This window comes from Mobula hypostoma, chromosome 12 (assembly GCF_963921235.1).
Source record: "Mobula hypostoma chromosome 12, sMobHyp1.1, whole genome shotgun sequence".
Classification (NCBI taxonomy): Eukaryota; Metazoa; Chordata; class Chondrichthyes; order Myliobatiformes; family Myliobatidae; genus Mobula; species Mobula hypostoma.
In genome coordinates this window covers 58,390,243-58,409,843 of record NC_086108.1, presented here as the reverse complement: position 1 = coordinate 58,409,843, position 19,601 = coordinate 58,390,243, and the positions used below count along the sequence as shown (strand labels likewise).

At 37.7% G+C, this 19,601-nt stretch overlaps 1 protein-coding gene across 1 annotated transcript in view; it reads left to right on the top strand.

The window, feature by feature from the left end:
• Nucleotides 1–19,601, top strand: part of ankrd13c (ankyrin repeat domain 13C) — an 82,161-nt gene that overhangs the window by 25,795 nt on the left and 36,765 nt on the right. Inside the window, exons 3-5 of the mRNA XM_063064221.1 lie at nucleotides 2,400–2,504; nucleotides 5,074–5,159; nucleotides 17,711–17,756. Coding sequence (XP_062920291.1) covers nucleotides 2,400–2,504; nucleotides 5,074–5,159; nucleotides 17,711–17,756 — 237 coding nt within the window. The remainder of the gene's footprint in view (nucleotides 1–2,399; nucleotides 2,505–5,073; nucleotides 5,160–17,710; nucleotides 17,757–19,601) is intronic.

Here is a 19,601-nt window from a genome sequence, read left to right as displayed (position 1 = left end):
CCCTTCAATGAGGACTAATGTATGTTCTCTATACTTCCCCTTCCTGAAGTCCACAATCAATTCCTTAGTCTTATTGACATTGAGTGCAAGGTTGTTGTTGTGACAGCACTCTCCCAATCAAATTATCTCATTTCTGTATGCCTCGTCACCAATTCTGTCACAACACTGATGTCATTGGTGAATTTATAGGTGCAGTTTGAGCTGTGCTCAGCCACACAGTCATGAGTGTACAGAGAAGAGCAGTGGGCTAAGGATGCACCCTTGAGTTGCACCTGTTGATGATGAGCAAGGAGGACTTGTTATTTCCGATCCGCACTGATCAATCTCCTGATGAGGAAGTTAAGGATCCAGTTCTGGGTATGGAGGCACAGGTTTTGAAGTTTGTTAATTAGTGCTGAGCTGTAATTATTAAACAGCAGCCTGATGTGGTTATTCTTATTGTCCAGGTGGTCCAAGGCCAAATGGAGAGCCTGTGAGATTGCATCCACTTTAGACCTGGTGTTAGGGTAGGCAAGGTGCAGAGGGTTCAGGTCTTTGCTCAGGCAGGAATTAATGCTGGCCATAACCAACCCCTCAAAGTAGATGTGAATGCTACTGGACAATCGTCGTTGAGGCAGCTCTCTCTGCTGTTCTTGGGTACCAGTATGATTAATGCCCTTTTGAAGCAGCTGAGAACCTCTGACTGCAGCAGTGAGTGACTGAAGATGTCCTTGAACATTCCAGCCGTCCTGCCAGGTGCACCCTTGGGGCCTGATGTCTTGCAACAGTTCACCCTCTTAAATGATGCCTCAGAGACTCTTATCACAAGGTTGCCAGGTGCTTCAGTGATTCGCATAGTTGTAGTATATTTTCCTTTTCAAAGTGTGCATAAAAGGCACTAAGTTCATTGGGCAATGAATCATCAAAGACATTTATGATAGGTTTTGTCTGCATATCTCATCCCAACTGAAAGTTAACCTGGAAGTTTGAACTGAAACTTTGTCTTATCTCCTTCTTATAGCATTACTGTTTTGTTTCATTGAAATTGTCGATTTGATTGATAATATGTTAACTTGTGTTGGGAGTTAACAAATGAAGGATTAGCTTTATTTGTCATGTACATTTTCATGTACGGTATTAGGAAACAATTAGAGCCTCTGTCACCTTAATTTGGCCCACACATGCCACGGCACAACCGTCCTCCACTTTTAAAACTTCAGTTCACACCACAAAAATGCCAGGTTATACAAGTAGTTCTGAAAGGGATGTAACAGGCTATTAATATCAGTCATCTGAAACAACACTTAACTCCTTAAGCCACCTTAAACACTTTAAACCACAGTTTATTCCTTGTATGTACTCTAATCTCCAAGTTTTCCCAAAAGGGGAAGTACAACGAGATCTAGGTGTCCTTGTTCATCAGTCACTGAAAGTAAGCATGCAGGTACAGCAGGCAGTGAAGAAAGCTAATGGCATGTTGGCCTTCATAATGAGGGGAGTTGAGTATAGGAGCAAAGAGGTCCTTCTGCAATTGTGAATTGCCCTGGTGAAACCACACCTGGAGTATTGTGTGCAGTTCTGGTCTCCAAATTTGAGGAAGAACATTCTTGCTATTGAGGGAGCGCAGCGTAGGTTCACGAGGTTAACTCCCGGGATGGCGGTACTGTCATATGTTGAAAGATTGGAGCGACTGAGCTTGTATACACTGGAATTTAGAAGGATGAGAGGGGATCTGATTGAAACATATAAGATTATTAAGGGATTGGACATGCCAGAGGCAGGAAACATGTTCCTGGTGTTGGGGGAGTCCAGAACCAGAGGCCACAGTTTAAGAATAAGGGGTAGGCCATTTAGAACAGAGTTGAGGAAAAACTTTTTCACCCAGAGAGTTGTGGATCTGTGGAATGCTCTGCCTCAGAAAGCAGTGGAGGCCAATTCTCTGGATGCTTTCAAGAAAGGGTTAGATAGAGCTCTTAAAGATAGTGGAGTCAAGGGATATGGAGAGAAGGCAGGAACGGGGTACTGATTATGGATGATCAGCCATGATCACAGTGAATGGCGGTGCTGGCTCAAAGGGCTGAATGGCCTACTCCTGCACCTATTGTCTATTTATTTACTTTTTATATAGTTCTTCATTCTTCTAATTGTTGAATGTTGTCTTCTTTTGTCGCATGTCACATCAACACACCACACAGACTTTAGTTTCCTCTGTATTATGCACCCTTAATCTGAAAGACATGCATATACTTAAACATTGCTAGATGCATTGAACCGCTTTTTATATATTTAAACTGAAATACTTCTGTGGTTCCATTCTTTTAAATTGAAAGTAATGAATAGTGCGAGTGAATATTTGCCATTCATGTGAAGCTGGAAAATATCATTGTAGCTTGACTCATTTCTTTTTTTTTCATTTTCAGAGTGTGCCCATTTACTTTTAGCTCACAACGCGCTTGTAAAGGTGAAAAATGCTCAGGGATGGAGCCCTCTTGCAGAAGCCATCAGCTATGGCGACCGACAAATGAGTATGGATGTTTTTCCTTTTAAGCGAGTTTGGATTACTACATAATGTATTATTACTACTCCCTCCCATTCTGTCTGTGAATGTTCAAAAGATGGATAATTTGGCATTCTGTATAGTTATTAGCTGTTAAATTCTTTATATTGGGCTATAGAAAAACAAATAGTTGAAGAAAATCAGTTGATATATAATCTCCACAACATTGTAACCAAGTTGCTTTTTATGCAATTGACATTATAGGACCATTAACTTGTGTAGTTTGATCAATTCTAGTATAAAGCTTTAATGCATTGAGTAAACTTGCCTGCCACAAAGGAAATTTCCATCTTCTATCTCCCACTATTGTAAATTAATTTACATCAGGCCTTGCAGTCTTTGAATAATGCTGAGTTTAGATGTTGGGCAAATCAGATTCTGAGATTCTCTGAACAGCAGACTGTTGCTGCTGACACGAGATTCTGTAGATGCTGGAATTCTTGAGCAATACCCACAAAATGCTCGAAGAATTCAGCAGGTCATCAGCATCCATACAGTTGACATTTCAGGGTGAGACCCATCATCAGGATTGAAAGCGAAGGGAGCAGAAGCCAAAATAAAAAGGTAGGGGAATGAACACAAACTGCAAGAAATGGGCAAGTTCAGATGAGGAGGGAATGTAGGTGGTGGGGGAAAGGGATGGAAGGGAATGATGTGGGAAGCTAGAAGGTGATGGGTTGAAGAGGCAAAGAGCTGAAGATATCTAATTGGAGAGGACAGTAGTGAAGGGAAGGAGGGTGGGGAACCATAGAGGGGTGATGGGTAGGTTGTGAGGGTGGAGGATGAGAAAGGATGCAATGACCTCCTTGATGAGGGAAAACAAAGGTGGGGTGGGAGAAATCAGTGTTCATGCCATCAACTTGGAGACTACCAAAATGGAACATAAAGTGTTGCTCCTTCAACCTGCTTCTGATTTCATGGCAGTAGAGGAGGTCCTGGCCAGACATGTCCAAATTACTGGAAGATCCTGGAAATTGTGGCAGACAGCAAAACTTTTGACAATGATCCTCCCCCACCCCACCCCCCAAAGAGATTCCAGCACCACACAAATCTTTCCCTTCTACTCCCCTCACCTCTGCTTTCTGAAGGGATGGCTTTCTCTGCAACTCCCTTATCTTCTCATCCCTCCTCACTGATGTCCCTCTTCACTGCAACTTTGCTAAGTGCTGCATCTGCCTCTACACCACCTCTCTCAGCATTATTCATAGCCCAAAATAATCCTTCCAGGTGAAGCGGTGCTTTACATGCGATTTGGGGTCATCTATTGCATCTGGTGTGGTGGCCTCTACATCAGTGAGACTCGACTCAGATTGGGGACTGCTGCATATCAAACACCTTCACTTAATCCACTGCTGTCTATGATATATATGTCTATACACAATCTCCTCTACTCCCATGATGGGGCCAGACACAGATTGGAGAAGCAACCACTCATTCTATTTGGTAGCCTACAACCTGACGACAGAAAATAGATTTCTATAACTTTCAGTAACCCCATCCCTCTTTTGTCCTTTTTTTTTTCTCATCCCAGTGGCACTCTCACCTGTTTTCTTCCCCTCTCTTGCCTTCACGACCTGGCCATCACTTCCTCTGGTTCCCTACCCCCTACCCTTTATTCCATGATCTACGGTCCTCTCTGAGATTCCTCCTTCTTCAGCTTTTTGCTTCTTTGACCTATAGCCAAGTTTCTCACATCATTCCATTTCATTGCCCCCTACGCCGCCTACCTACCTTTTCCCCTCTCACCTGGACTCAACTATTTCCTGTCAAAATAAAAATCAGGTTTATTATCACTGACATAATGTCACGAAATTTGTTGTTTGGTGGCAGCATTACAATGCAATACATAAAAATTTCTATAAATTACCCCCCTCTCTGATGGTAGCAATGAGAATAGGGCACGGCTTGGATGGTGAGTGTCCTTCATGATCGATGCTGCCTTTTGAAGATGTCCTTGATGGTGAGGAGACTGTTCGTTTCCCTCCATAGTTGCTGCCTGACCTGCTGAGTTCCTCTTTCATTTTTGTGTATAACTGTGTTACTTTTAGCAAGTTCACACATTTAAGTTTGAAGTTGCTTTAGAATGGCTTTCAACAGAATACTGACACTAAATTGTTCTGCAATTAATTAATTAGTTAAGTAATTTTAATTGGATGGAACATTTTTAATGTATGTAGGGACCTACTTAGTTTCATTGTCTTTGTAAACAATTGTAGGCCGATGAGGATGGGTGACAAGGTAGCATGAAAGAACTTAATACCAGGTGAAAGAGGAAAAGCTGCTAAAACTGGCAAAAATCGTTGTAACTTTATGAAATGTTACAATGGACTTCCGGCCATGTAAGTTATGGTGTGCTTTAAATAGCTTTCCAAGATGTGTGGGGACAGTGTTAGTAATCCACATACCTGATTGCCAGTCAACAATGTTATGAAATCGGAGAGGGAGATCTTAATCTGAAAGTCTCTGAAAAGTTTAATGTCAAGTAAACAAGATTCGTTGCGTTGCTAATCTAATTCGTTTTTGTGGTTTACGTATAGTTACAGCTTTGTTGCGAAAACTTAAGCAACAGTCAAGAGAAAATGTAGAGGAGAAACGACCTCGATTACTCAAAGCTCTAAAAGAGGTAAGTTATGGAAATTTTGAAATGTTTATGTTGGCGAGACGATTTTAATGCTGTAAGTGAGGCTAATTTTACATTATTGCTCTTGTTAAGAATGTCAGATATTTTTACTTGTGGGATGTTTGTTCATTTAGATATTATAAATGACAGTGGCTAGAAATGTGGTAAAACCTTTGAGATTAAATGGAAGCCTAACTGTTGATTTGGAAACTTCCGCGATTTAGTTTTCGTTGCATTCATTGCAGAGATATGTTGGAAATGGAAGCAGTGTTTTCAGTGCTTTCGTGGCTAACTCAAGATATTTTGCCTTGACTTTGATCCAGAATGCTGGCAGAGATGTTATGTCAAACTTACTTTTCAGCCCGTCGTCATTTGCAAGCTCGAGGAGTTGATCTTCCTGCGCTGACATGGATGACGCGTGCTTAATGACCTCGCGTGTTCAAGCTCAACAGTGCATGACAGGGAATGAGGAAAGGTGCAGCTGACTCATATCACCAAATCATATCGTTTCCTCGCGGCTGGTAGCACATGCTTTGCGGCCCGGTACCGATCCGTGGCCCAGTGGTTGCGGACTGCTGCCCTATAAGTGATGTTGTCAACAGCTGACCTGAGGTTACTTAATGCCTATTAATTTCATTCATTAATAAGTAACTCATTCTATAATAACAATTATCTCCAAATTGAATTTGTATCTATCCCTGTCTACAGAACATAATAGAATGGCTGTGTTAAATAGAAGAAATTAGGTCATCCTGCTTTACTCCCCTCAAGACAGCAATGGATCCTCACTATTTTGCTTTTTGCACTATTTTATTATATATTACTGTAATGTTTAGCAATATACCAATCCAAAACTAGATTAACTAATTAGTCCTAACTAAAACATTAAAATTTAGCTTTTGACTGACGGTCAGAATCTTTGGCTAAGTCAATCAAAATGACTGCTAAATCGTTTTCATTCCTCTTGGCCTCTGACATCAGATGATTAAGAATAGCTATATTTTCATTCATTTGGAGTAGCCACAATGAATCTTTTCCATCTGACTGTAGGGATGGTAGACTCTGCCAATGTTTTAGCTGGAATTTTAGAAAATGCACTCAAAGATATTGACTCAATATCACAGTATGCATACTGTGGTAATATTCTGATAAGATGGCGATGTGCATGGTTGCAGCAGCCTTTCCTGCTCCAACCAAAGGTGTAATTGCTTGTCATTTACATATTTTTTATGATCACAATACAGTAAGATATTAGGAACATCAAGTACTACAGGTCTACCCATCATTGTGTTGCTCGATAGTGATGGAAATGCATACTGGTATTGCTTGGGCTTGTTGTGTCGAGGCAGTGCATGGTCCAACAAATGGTGCAAATGATTGTCTTCGATATTTTTATTGCGATTGCAAGACCCTTTTGACATATTCAATTTATTGATTTATTGGCGAGACCTGCAGAGAAGTTGCACTGCCTCAGTTGTTTTCCAAACCAGACCCTTGTGCCTTGGTCTCACCTGTTTCAGCCACCCAGGAGAGGAGATGCCGAGGCAGTGTGCAAGAGAGCAGAGGCTTCTGTTGGTGTGCTGGCATCCATTCTAGGTTGATGGCTGTCTCCTCCTGTTGGTGCTGGTGTCAAGTGGAAGACAAACTGAACTAGGACAATATCCTATGCACCGTCAATCTGTCGACCTGCTACTCAGGGATTTGGGCTATATTTTGTTCATGACTATATGCTTTTTTTGCTCTTGTAACTATATGTGTTGTGTGCTGTTGTGTACTGTGTTTTACACCTTGGCCCTGGAGGAATAATTATTTCACTTGGCTGGGTTCCTGTATGGTTGAATGACAATTGAACTTGAACTGCTCAATTTTTTTGACACATAATTGGATCGTCCAACTTTGGAATAAGTATGTGCCTGTTCTTGACACTGGTTGTAATTTTACCTCATCAACCCCAGTAAGAATATATTCTAGCTAACATGGCCAGTTTATGAATTCTATTCAGAGGCATGCTGCCCTATTTAGCAGCAGTGTCCTTTTTTTTTAAAACACAGTTGAAAAGGTTTCGAGACTTCCGGTAGCGCTCATGGAGTGAAGTCGCGTTCTTGACTCGCTCCATTACCTCTGAGTTTTTTTTTCTCTATGGTCAGCTATACTTTAATTAACCATTAAGGCATCAATTTTTACAATACTTTGAATTAAACTGAATTCTCTGACAATTGGATGATACTTAGATCTGCTATGTCTAAGAACGGGAAAAACGGCAAGGATGGTAAACCTCCGGTTAAACCGAAAGCTACGGATCTCCCTCCGACTGAATCACCGGTGACTTTGAAAGCGATATCGGAGTTAATTCAGAGGGAAATTTCAACCTCTGTTAGGGAGATGATTCGTACGGAAATTGCAGGCTTTGTTAAAGACCTGATTCATACGGAAATCTCAACTAATTTCCAGAAAATTGCCGATTTAATTGATAAGATGCAAACATGTATTGCGGAACATCAGTCGGCTATATCTGATCTTCAAAAATTCGCGCAACAAAGTGAGCTTAAGATGGGGAAAATCGAAGAAACAATTAATGTAATGAAGAAGAAACTTGACTTTTTGACTTTTAAAAACTCTGACTTGGAATCTAGAATGCGACGGCAGAATTTACGAATGATTGGCGTGAGGGAAGCCGTTGAAGCTAACAACCCCATGAAATATTTCTCTCAACTTTTAAAAGATGCATTCCCTACTGTATTTCCTGACCAACCACCGCTACTGGATCGTGTTCACAGAATCCCATCATACTCGTCTAGGTCAGATAGACCTAGGCATGTTATCTTACGTTTTCATTACTTTCAAGACAAGGAGAGACTGTTTCGATTCGCTCGATCTAAAGGTTTCATTGATTTTTCGGATCTTAAGTTCCGATTCGTGGAAGATTTCAGTAAACCAATCTGGGACCAACGGGTCCGTTACAGATCCATGATGTCGGAATTCTATAAGATGGATTTAAGACCAGCGCTGCTGTACCCTGCACGTCTAAGGATTCGCATGTTAGATGGAGCCCTTCGTTTTTTTGATTCTCCATCGGATGCCCAGAGTTATCTGGATCAACTTTCATCTTCAACATCTTAATTGCCTTTTTTTTAATTTTCTCCGTTGATCGGAGGCTGTGAATTGGTTGGTTTTAACTTTTCTGTGCCCTATTTGGGCAGAAAAGTTTACTTTTGATTTCTTAATATGGCTGCTAAACTTTTTTTTTAACTGCGTCATTTCTTTCTTTTCCCAGGGGATTCTGGGTGGTTACTTCCCTTTTGTCATCTTACGTATTTCCTGTGCGGCCTTAAATTTTGTAGTTTTTTTTAAAATTTTGTTCTGTTTTGCTTTTTATAATCACTTTATGTTAATAATCCTATTTTTTTTTGTTGCTGTGTCTATTCATGAGTTTGAGGTTTATTGTGGTTTTTTTTAATATATATTTTCCGGCTTTTGTTCTGTTCTGTGTGTATTCTAATTGAGCTAACTTTTTTTTTACTTATTTTTTTACTGTTTTACAATTAGCTGATCCTTTTCATATTTATACCTTTTTTTTAGGGAGCGTATACCGGAAGTCATGGGGGTAGTTTTAGTGCTTGCTTCTTTCTGGCGGGTCTGCTTTAGATTTTGCCTTGGGGTCTTGGGGTGGGGGGGGGTGGGAGGGGCTTCACGTTTTAGTTTGTTTTTCTTTGGGCTATATACATTATTGAAGTACTGGTTGCGTCCTTTTCCCCGGTATCTTTTGTATGTTCTGTTTCCTCTCCGGGTTTGTGGGTCGCGCCTATTGTCAATCCTCCTTGTTGTGGGTTGACTTTAGGATTTATGGAGTCTATTATTAATTTTGTCTCCTGGAATACTAATGGTCTTAATCATCCTATTAAAAGAAAAAAAGTTTTTAAAGTGTTCCGGAGACTTAAAGCACAAATTTTATTTTTACAAGAGACCCATGTACGGAGGGGGGACAGACTACGTTTTTTCAAATTCTGGAAGGGACAACAATTTCATTCGAACTCCAATGCTAAGATTCGAGGCGTCTCTATTTTTATAGATTCCTCAGTTACTTTTATACAACAGGATATTATCTCTGATCCGAATGGTAGATTTTTATTGGTTAGTGGTTTACTATTTAATAAAAAAGTAGTTTTGGTTAATGTTTATGCTCCTAATATGGATTGTCCGGAATTTTATAAATCATTGTTTGATCAGTTTCCGAATTTGAACGAGTTTTCATTGATTTGGGGCGGAGATCTTAATACCTGTTTATCTCCAGCTTTGGACCGTTCGGCTCCTTTACGGACTTTACCTAATAAATCTGCAAATTTGATTAATTCTTTCCTTTCTGATTCTGGGTCGACGGACATTTGGCGTTTTCTGCATCTTCAGGAAAAAGATTTTTCCTTTTTTTCACATGTTCATCATTCCTATTCAAGAATTGATTATTTTTTTATTGATTCTCGTCTTATTCCTTCAGTGATTAAATGTGATTATGATTCTATAACCATTTCGGATCATGCTCCACTTAAGCTTTCTATTAAAATTATGGCCAATATACCAAACAATAGACAATGGCGTTTTAATTCGCTGTTGCTTCAGGACTCGGACTTTGTTAATTTTATGAATGAACAGATTGAGCTTTTTTTTACAATTAACCATACAGAAGATATTTCGGTTAACACTCTTTGGGACACTTTTAAAGCCTATATTCGGGGTCAGATTATTTCGTATTCCATTGCTTTGAGGAAGAAACAGAAGCAGGAGGAGATGGCAATTGTGGACAAGATTAAAGAAATTGATAAGAAATATGTTATGGCTCCTTCTGAGGAGCTATACAAACAAAGAACTGAACTTCAAATGGAACACAGTTTACTACTCTCGTCCTCGATTGTAAACCAATTAAAGAAAACAAGAAGTGATTTTTATGTTCACAGTGATAAAATTGGCAAGCTGCTGGCTAATCAATTGAAATCTAATTATGTTAAATCTCAAATCAATCAGATTTATAACCAAAATGATCGATTGATATTGGATCATGTGGGGATTAATCAAACCTTTTGTGATTTTTATTCTTCTTTATATCAATCAGAGTCTCCTCGAGATTCTAAATATATGAATGATTTTTTAGATAAGTTAGACTTCCCTCAGATTTCACAGGATATGTCTTCTTTATTAGATACTTCCATTACAATGGATGAGATTAAGAATGTTATTTTTTCTATGAATCTGGGGAAAGCTCCTGGCCCTGATGGGTTTACCGTTGAATTTTATAAATGTTTTGCTTCTTTATTGATTCCATGGCTCTATAAGGTTTTTGAGGCTTCTTTGAAACTTGGTAAACTTCCGGAATCTTTTAATAGAGCATCAATTTCTTTAATACTAAAGAAGGATAAAGACCCTGCTCAATGTGCATCTTATAGACCAATATCTTTATTAAATGTTGATTCTAAAGTTTTTTCTAAGTTATTAGCAAATAGACTAGAAAAAGTACTTCCTTCTATTATTTCGGAAGACCAAACGGGTTTTATTAAAGGTCGTTACTCTTTTTATAATATTCGTACATTGTTAAATATCGTTTATACTCCCTCACAAAATGTTCCTGAGTGTGTTATTTCTTTAGATGCCGAGAAAGCTTTTGATAGAGTAGAATGGCCTTATTTATTTAAGGTGCTTGAAATGTTTAATTTTAGTTTGAAATTTATATCCTGGATTAAATTGTTATATCACTCCCCTGTAGCCTCGGTTCGTACTAACTCTTTAAACTCACCTTTTTTTCCTCTCTTTCGTGGTACTCGACAAGGCTGTCCTCTTAGTCCCCTATTATTTGATATTGCATTAGAACCTCTTGCAATTGCTATTCGAGAATCTTCAAATATTACTGGGATAACTCGGGGATTAAAGTCCCATAAATTATCACTCTATGCTGATGATTTACTTTTATATATTTCTAATCCTGAGAGATCTATTCCTGCTGTTTTAGAGTTATTAGCACAATTTGGTCTTTTCTCAGGTTATAAATTAAATCTTAGTAAGAGTGAACTTTTTCCGATTAATAAACATCTTCCCTTATATTATAAATTTCCATTTAAATTGATTAATAATTACCTTTCATATCTTGGGATTAAAATTACTTGTAAACATAAAGATTTATTTAAGACTAACTTTTTACCATTAATAGACCATATCACTCAACTTTCATCTAAATGGTTTCCCTTATATTTAACTTTGATTGGTCGTATTAATGCAGTTAAGATGTTTTTTTTGCCAAAATTTTTATATGTGTTTCAGGCATTACCAATTTTCGTTCCTAAATCTTTTTTTGATAAAGTCGACTCTAAAATTTCTTCATTTATTTGGCAGAATAAGAATCCGAGACTGGGTAAAATACATTTACAGAAAGCTAAGAGAGATGGAGGTTTAGCATTACCTAACTTTAGATTTTATTATTGGGCTATTAATATTCGACATATGAAATTTTGGTTACTTGACCGGGACATACTATCTATTCCTAAATGGGTAGCATTGGAATTACAATCTGTTCAGGGTTATACACTTGGTTCTATTTTAGGTTCATCTCTTCCTTTTGATTCGAAACGCCTTAAGCAGGTCTCTAACCCGATCGTTAAATATGCTTTGCGTATTTGGTTTCAATTCAGAAAATTTTTTGATCTTAATCAATTCGGGTTAGCGATTCCTATTTTAGGTAACATATTTTTTCCTCCCTCTTTTACGGATCGCGCTTTTCAAACTTGGAAGACTAAGGGTATTTTACGGTTTTTGGATTTATTTTTAGATGGTTCCCTTATGTCTTTTGAACAATTATCTAATAAATATAACTTATCAAGAATACATTTTTTTAGATATTTACAAGTTAGAAATTTCCTAAGTACTATACTTTCTTCCTTTCCAATGCTTCCTCCTATATATATTTTAGATTCGATAATTAACCTTAATCCATGTCAGAAAGGTGCATCGGCTATGATTTATAATATTATTATGAAACTTAGGAAAGCTCCATTTGATAAGATTAGGGTAGATTGGGAACAGGAATTGGGACTTACCATTTCTGTGGATGATTGGGGGCAGATTTTACAATTAGTTAATACTTCCTCTATTTGTGTTAAACATTCCCTAATTCAATTTAAAGTGGTTCATAGAGCACATATGTCCAAAGATAAGTTAGCGTGTTTTTACTCGCATATTAATCCTTTCTGTGATAGATGTTCGGGGCAGATAGCCTCTTTAACTCATATGTTTTGGTCTTGCCCTACTTTGGAAACTTTTTGGAGAGATATTTTCAATATTATTTCTAAGGTATTAAATATAGATATCTCTCCTCACCCTATTACTGCTATCTTTGGACTACCTAAAATTTCTAGTAATCTTTCCCCTTCAGCCCGTAGAATGATTGCATTTCTTACTTTAATGGCAAAAAGATGTATTTTGCAACATTGGAAAGAGCTTAATGCTCCAACTACCTTTTTTTGGTTTTCTCAGACGATTTTATGTTTGAATCTGGAGAAAATTAGAAGTAATCTTTATGATTCTTCATTTAAATTTGAACAGATTTGGGGACCTTTTATTCGATATTTTCATTTAATGTAATATTTACCCTTCTTGTTTTTTTTTCTCTGTTTTAATGGAGGTCGGGATTGAGGACGTGATTTTAAGTTTAACTCTGTTTGGTTTCAAGTTAGCCCATTGCTTTGCTTTGCTTTTAGTTAGTTGCACGGTGGGTTTTTTTTTTGGGTTTTTTTTTTCTTTTTTTCCATTGATATATATAAAATCTAGTATACTATTATGTTATCTTGGTTTCTTATGCTTAAATTACATTGTTTGTAGTATTTTCTTTTTGGTATTGTTATCTTTTGGAATTTTATTATACTTTAACATTGTATTAATGTTTATATGGCTTACCTTTTTTGTATACTTACTCAATAAAAAGATTTAAAAAGAAAAGAAAGAAAAGGTTTCAACTCTCACCTGCCACAAGAGCCTTTAAGATTGTCATTAATAGCCTGTGATAAGCTTGGGCTACATTTACTAATATCTACTTTTTTCTTTAAAAATCGCAGAACAAGATTTAAGATTCTCTTTTAGGTTATCCATAACCATGGAACAATGGCCATGGGTATGTCCATGCTGGTGTTTCTTTACTCTTCTTCCTAGCTCCTCTCTTTTATCATTAGAATTAAAACCATTCAACTTCTTCACCTTCTTGCTAACAGCACTGCTTTTATAATTCACCTTTGAATCATTTTCACTTGTGTTAATAAAATATCCACAACTTTATCTAAAATATTATTATTTCTACCTTTGACATATTCCAATACAATAAAAGAACAGCTTCATCTCTGAATGGACAATAAACCCATGCACATTACCTCACTTTTTTTGTGCCTTGTGCTGCTTCCTCAAATTTCACAACATAGTGATATTAAACCTGACTCTGATTCAGAAAATGACAAACTAAAATCTTGTACTGAGGTGATCACCTGCCATATTACTAATGATACAACACATTCCTGACCAATACGCTTGGACACATCCTCATGAAATTTGCGAACTCCAATATGATGGATTATCCAAATCTACTTCACTATCGCTATCCTTATTAACAACTATCGCACTACCTTTACACTGTCTAGGAATGCCTTTCATCTTTAAGTCAATAGTCCAATGTTTATTGGTTACCTGTTTATTAGCCTGAGGATGCAACTCACTAGCTACTAAAATATTAATATTTTTACTTGTGTATTTTAATTTTAATGTTTCCTCTTTGGTCCAAAAGAATGGAAGCTTGCCTTTCCTTGCAGAAACATTTTCACCTACTAAAGAATCCAATTAGCAGCCATAGCCCTTTAATGTATTTCTAATTACAGGGTGCACAAGATGCTCGTGTACCCAAGACTGAGTAAGTTCCTTACATTGAGCACAGAAATTTAATGAACAGATTTTCAGTTTGGGGCTGGCCTAGAAACTTTATAGTTCTAAGCTAAATATAAAACATTGTGTTTATATATGATCAAAAAATCCACTATTGATACCAGTAAAGGCTTAGCACTGTTCGTAAGTATTTATAATCATTTTGTTTTCAAATTTGGCTTCTTTCATTATTCTTTAGAGCTGAATACTTAATATAATACACCATGAAACGAGATTACTTTGGGGTGGGGGAGGAAATTAATTCTGTTCTTTGTTAGGAAAATATTTTTAAATAGTAGTTCATTGAAGTACAGTTGATGGTGACACAACATCAAATTAACATCTAAAGGCATAGAAGATGTCTATGTTGAATGGGGAGATGATGTTATGAGGCTGTAATTAATTTTCCAGTACCAAGTCAAATGAAAATAGTTTAATATTTTAATCGTTTTGATTTATTATTTTTAATGTTAATAATTTCTTTCACTCAACTTTTTAAGTCACACCATCTAGCAAACTTTTTTTTTTCTTTGACACGTCATCCATCATCCAAAACATTTGCATCCACTACTGGTGCCTAGTTGCTGCAATGTGTACCACCTGCAAAATGTATATATTTACTAGCTTTAGCTGCTGTGGCACCTGAAAATTCTGACCAGTGAGGGGCAAGCACTTCAGCCAAATGAGAATCCCAGTCACCACATGCATATTGCCCTCTAAATTGCATATCTTTCTGACTTGCAATTACAAACATGTCATGCCAATGAACTCAGTTTTGTTAGGAGTTTGTGGAGATGTGAGTTGTCACCAAAGGTCCTTTGCATAGGTGTATGATGGAGAGCATTCTAACTGGTTGCAGCAGAGTCCGATATGGAGTCTCCAATGCACAGGATCACAAAAGCTGAGGAAGATTGTAGATTCCATCACTGGCACAACCCTTCCCATCCTGAAGAATATTTTGAAGGCAGTGCCTCAATATCTAGTACTTGACCTTTTCTCATCATTACTATCTTCAGACCCACTTTCAGTGATTCAGGAGCAGCTTCTTCCCTCTGTCATCAACAGTACCTAAACACCACTTCAGTCATTTTTTGTTTGCAGGATTTATTTATTTTGTAGTTTGTAGTAATTCTGTTTTTGCACTGTTGCTGCCACAAGACAAATTTCACATGTAGGACAGTAATATTAAGCCTGATTCCTACTTGGAAATATTTTGCCACTGCTTTGTTTCTGGGTCTAAATCCTGGCACACCCTTCCTAAAAGCATTGTTGAAGTACCTTCAGAAGGACTCCAGCTATTCAGATTGTTCGCTCACCACCTACCTTAGGGAGATTTAGAAATGTGCTATAAATACTTGCTTGCCAGTAACACCCTTGTGCTGGAATGTTAATAAATGTGTACGCTGCTGGAAAGGTCATTTTAAAAAAACTTACAGGAAGTTAGATTAGTATATTTCTTTCACATTCTCTTCCTATCCTACTGTCTTAGGGTTTGCTTCAGTTTTTCTCAGTTTCACCAGGCAACTCCATCTGTGGGTCAAGTGGATTGTTTAATGAAAAGACAAAAAATAGGTATTAAATGAATGATTTGATAAGTCTGTACATTTGTTTAGTGTACCTGAAACTTGAAATAATTGACATTGGGTTCAGGCAGTTGAGAAAAATCATTATAGTCATTAAAGAGAGAACAGCTCAGTGCAGTGTTTCTACAACAAAAGCATTTCAGTTGGTACTGTTCTCCTGCCAGTTATCTTTTTTCCTGTGTGATGTGTCCAATTCCCTTTTGATCATCCTGTCAAACTGTATTATAAATACTGAATACCTGTCCACTCTAGGGTCATCTCTTGTAATTTTTCCATTTGATGTGAGCCTGTCTTTTCTGGAATTTTATGTCCTCTTTTTTTTGTCTTGGCTTGACCTACTATAGGGGGAATTACTCTAGCTGTTTCAACCTTTGTATACCCTGGACTATGGTGTATGTAATTAGATGCAATATATCAGGTGGTGTTGAACAAATAATTTATGCATTTTGTATGACTTCCTGGCTATTGTACTCTTTGTGTTGGCTTATAAAGCCCAGAATTCCATATGCTTTATTAACCTGTTGCATTGGTTTATTATTTCATGTACCAAGGTACAGTGAAAGCCTGTCTTGCATACTGCTTATACAGATCAATTCATTATACAGTGCATTGAGCTAGAATAAGGTATAACAATAACAATGCAGAGTGAAGTGTAAAAGTTACTGTAAAAGCGTAGTGCAGGAAAACAAAGTGCAAGTTCATGAGGTAGATTGAGGCCAAGAGTCCAACTATTATACAATAGGTCCATTCGAGAATCTGATAACAGTGGAATAGGAGCTGTCCTTGAGTCTGATGGTATGTGCTTTCAGGCATTTGTATCTTCTTCCTGATGAGAGAGGAAAGAAGAGAGAATGTCTCGGTTTGGTGTCTTGATTATGCTGGCTGCTTTACTGAGGCAGCAAGAACTATAGACAGAGTCCATCGAGGAGAAAGCTGGTTCTAGTGATGTGCTGAGTTGTATCCACAACTCTGCAGTTCCTTGCGAACGCATGCAGAGCAGTTGCCATTTCAAGCCATTATGCATCCAGAACGTTAGTAAGTTATTTTTTGCTGTGACATCAACATGGTTGGACCGGGCAGGGTATTGATATTATTCACACCTAAGAACGTGAAGCACTCAACCCCATAAACCTTAACACTGTTGATGTAGACTGGGTTATGTGCGCCACTCCCTTTCTGAAGTCAATGACCAGCACTTTTGTTGACATTGAGACAAGGGTTATTGTCATGACACCATGTTGCTAAACTTTCTTATCTCCTTTCTGTACTCCAAACCGTCATTATTTGAGATGTAGACCACTACAGTGATATCATCTTGTTGATGGAGTTAGAACAGATTCTGGCATGAGTGTACATGGAGAACAGCAGTGTAGTTTAAGTTATGCCACTTAAAAACTCGTTTACCTACTCCAGCTTTCTGTCTTGCTTCTCCTTTAAAACTGCACTGTTTAACTTCACTCAGTTAGTATAACTTGTTGGTGTATCTCAGTCAGGCCATTTGCAACAAAAAAAGAAATCAACTGGGAGATATTCCCTTTTTCTACTCATCTTTCTCTTTCTCTGCTATTAAAAAAAACTTCTCCCAGGTATGATGAAGGGTCTTGAACCTGAACTATCAACTGTTTCTCTTTCCACAGATGCTGTTAGACCAGATGAATGCTGCAGTATTTTCTGTTTATCTTTTATTGTCTCTCTATTCTAATGCTTTAGAATCATTAAGGTACAAGAAGGGTGCACGTGATTAGATGTCAACAATCTAATCTTTGCTGGTTTTTGGTAGAGCAATTTTATCAGTACTTTTGCTTTCTTAGTAAATTAATTGTTATTAATGGCATGATTCAGGTTGCTTCTGAGCACTCTTAATTTGCAAATTGGAGAACTACTAAATAAACGTATTGAATGCTATAGCTCAAAACATGATAGTAAATTGACATACAATGACGGCAGGCAATCTTAAGTTTCCCCTATTCACAAATGAAAAAGATAATAAATTTGTTACTTAACAGGTAACATTGCTTTTATCTCTTTTAGCTGGGAGATTTTTACTTAGAGCTTCACTGGGATTTTCAAAGCTGGGGTAAGTGATTTGTATATTTTCTGTACTTTTAAAATGTATTATTAATATTCTAACATGCTTAGAATTATTGTGTGGAATATATTTGTTTTGCAGTTTGCAAATATTAAATAGTAAATCATGAATGGTAGTATACAATAGAGGAAACATTTCTGAAAAAGGAAACAAATATTAAAACGAACAGCAGGATACCTGGCTTCATTTTTTTAAAAAAGGAAACAACAAGTCAGTTAATTAAAAGTAGCTGATCATGATAAATCTTCAAAGCATTGTTCAGTTGCTACTGGAGTATAATATTCAGCTGCAGCTAGATTATCACTGAGATACCCAACTTGGAAATGGGCACTTCATCTATACCAACCAAGTTGTCTACCTAAGCTAGTTGCCTATGTTTGGCCAGTATCCTTTTTACTTGCTGTATTCATGTTCTTTTCTAAATGCCATTTAAATGTAGTTGTATCCACCTTTAGCACTTCCTCTGGTAGCATGTTCCACATGTCCATCACCCTGCGTGGAAGTTTCCCCAGGGTTTTCTTAAATTTTTCCCCTTTCATCTTAAACTTACGCCTTCTAGTTTTAGATTCCCTGCCCTGAAAAAAAGATGTGACAGTTGTTTATCTATGCCCCTCATGTTTTTATATACCTCAAAGGTTACTCCTCATGCTTCTACACTCTATGGGGGGAAAAGCCCCAGTGTATTCAGTCTCTTCAGGTAATTCAAACCCTCTAGTCCTGGTAACCCTGGTATACTTATACCCCTTGTTCTAGCTGTTCTATAGCATTGGGCCCGGTTCTGGTTTAACCTATTATTCTTGTAAGAAAGCAACACTTCACATTTGCCAAAGTTAGATTCCACCTAACATTCCTTTAGCTCATTTTCCAAATTTATCTAGATCCCATTGTAATCTTAAATAACCACCTTCACTGCCCACTATTCCAGTAATTTAGTGTCATCTGCAAATCACCTAACCATGCCACCTACATTCTCATCCAGAATCATTAATAGATGATGAGCTGCAGTGAACCCAACACCCTGCAGGACACTGCTGATCAGACTTCCAATCTGAAAAGTCACCTTCCACCAACTCTTTGACTTCCAGCAAGCCAATTTTATATCCAGTTGGCCATCTTACCCTGATCCCATGTGATCTAACATTCGGATCAACCTATCACGTGGGACCTTGTCAAAACTTGCGAAAGTCCATGTAGTTGCATCTACCACCTTGCTTTCATCAATCATCTTGGTCACCCTTTTTTTTAAAAAAAACACACCAAATTCGTGATGAAAGCCATAATGACTGTCCCTAATCAAAGTTCAAAGTAAATTCATTATTAAAGTACATGTACTTTGTCTAATGGTGCAAGCTGAACCATCTGCAGCTCAACATCAGAAGACAAAGGAGATGATGATGGACTTTAGGAAGACTAAGCCTGCACTGCTCACTGTTACTATTGATGATGAGGACGTTCAAGTACCTGGGGGTGCATCTGGATAACCCACTTGAGTGGAGTATCAGCACAGAGGCTGTGTACAAGAAGGGCCAGAATCGCCACTACTTTCTGAGGAGAGTGAGGTCCTTTGGAGTATGCAGGCCTCTCCTTCACATGTTCTACCAGCCTGTTGTTGCCAGTACAATCTTCTATGTGGTGGTCTGTTGGGGCAATGACATCAACACAGGTTATGCCAACAGGCTCAAAAGACCCTCTGGAAAATCCTGGCAATGTTTCTCACCCTCTGCATGCCACCTTGGCTTAACAGAGGAGCACTTTTAGTAATAAACTACGTTTGTAAGACAACTGTGCTGTTCCAAAGAGTGCTATATGAGGTCATTCTTACCCTTGTCCATT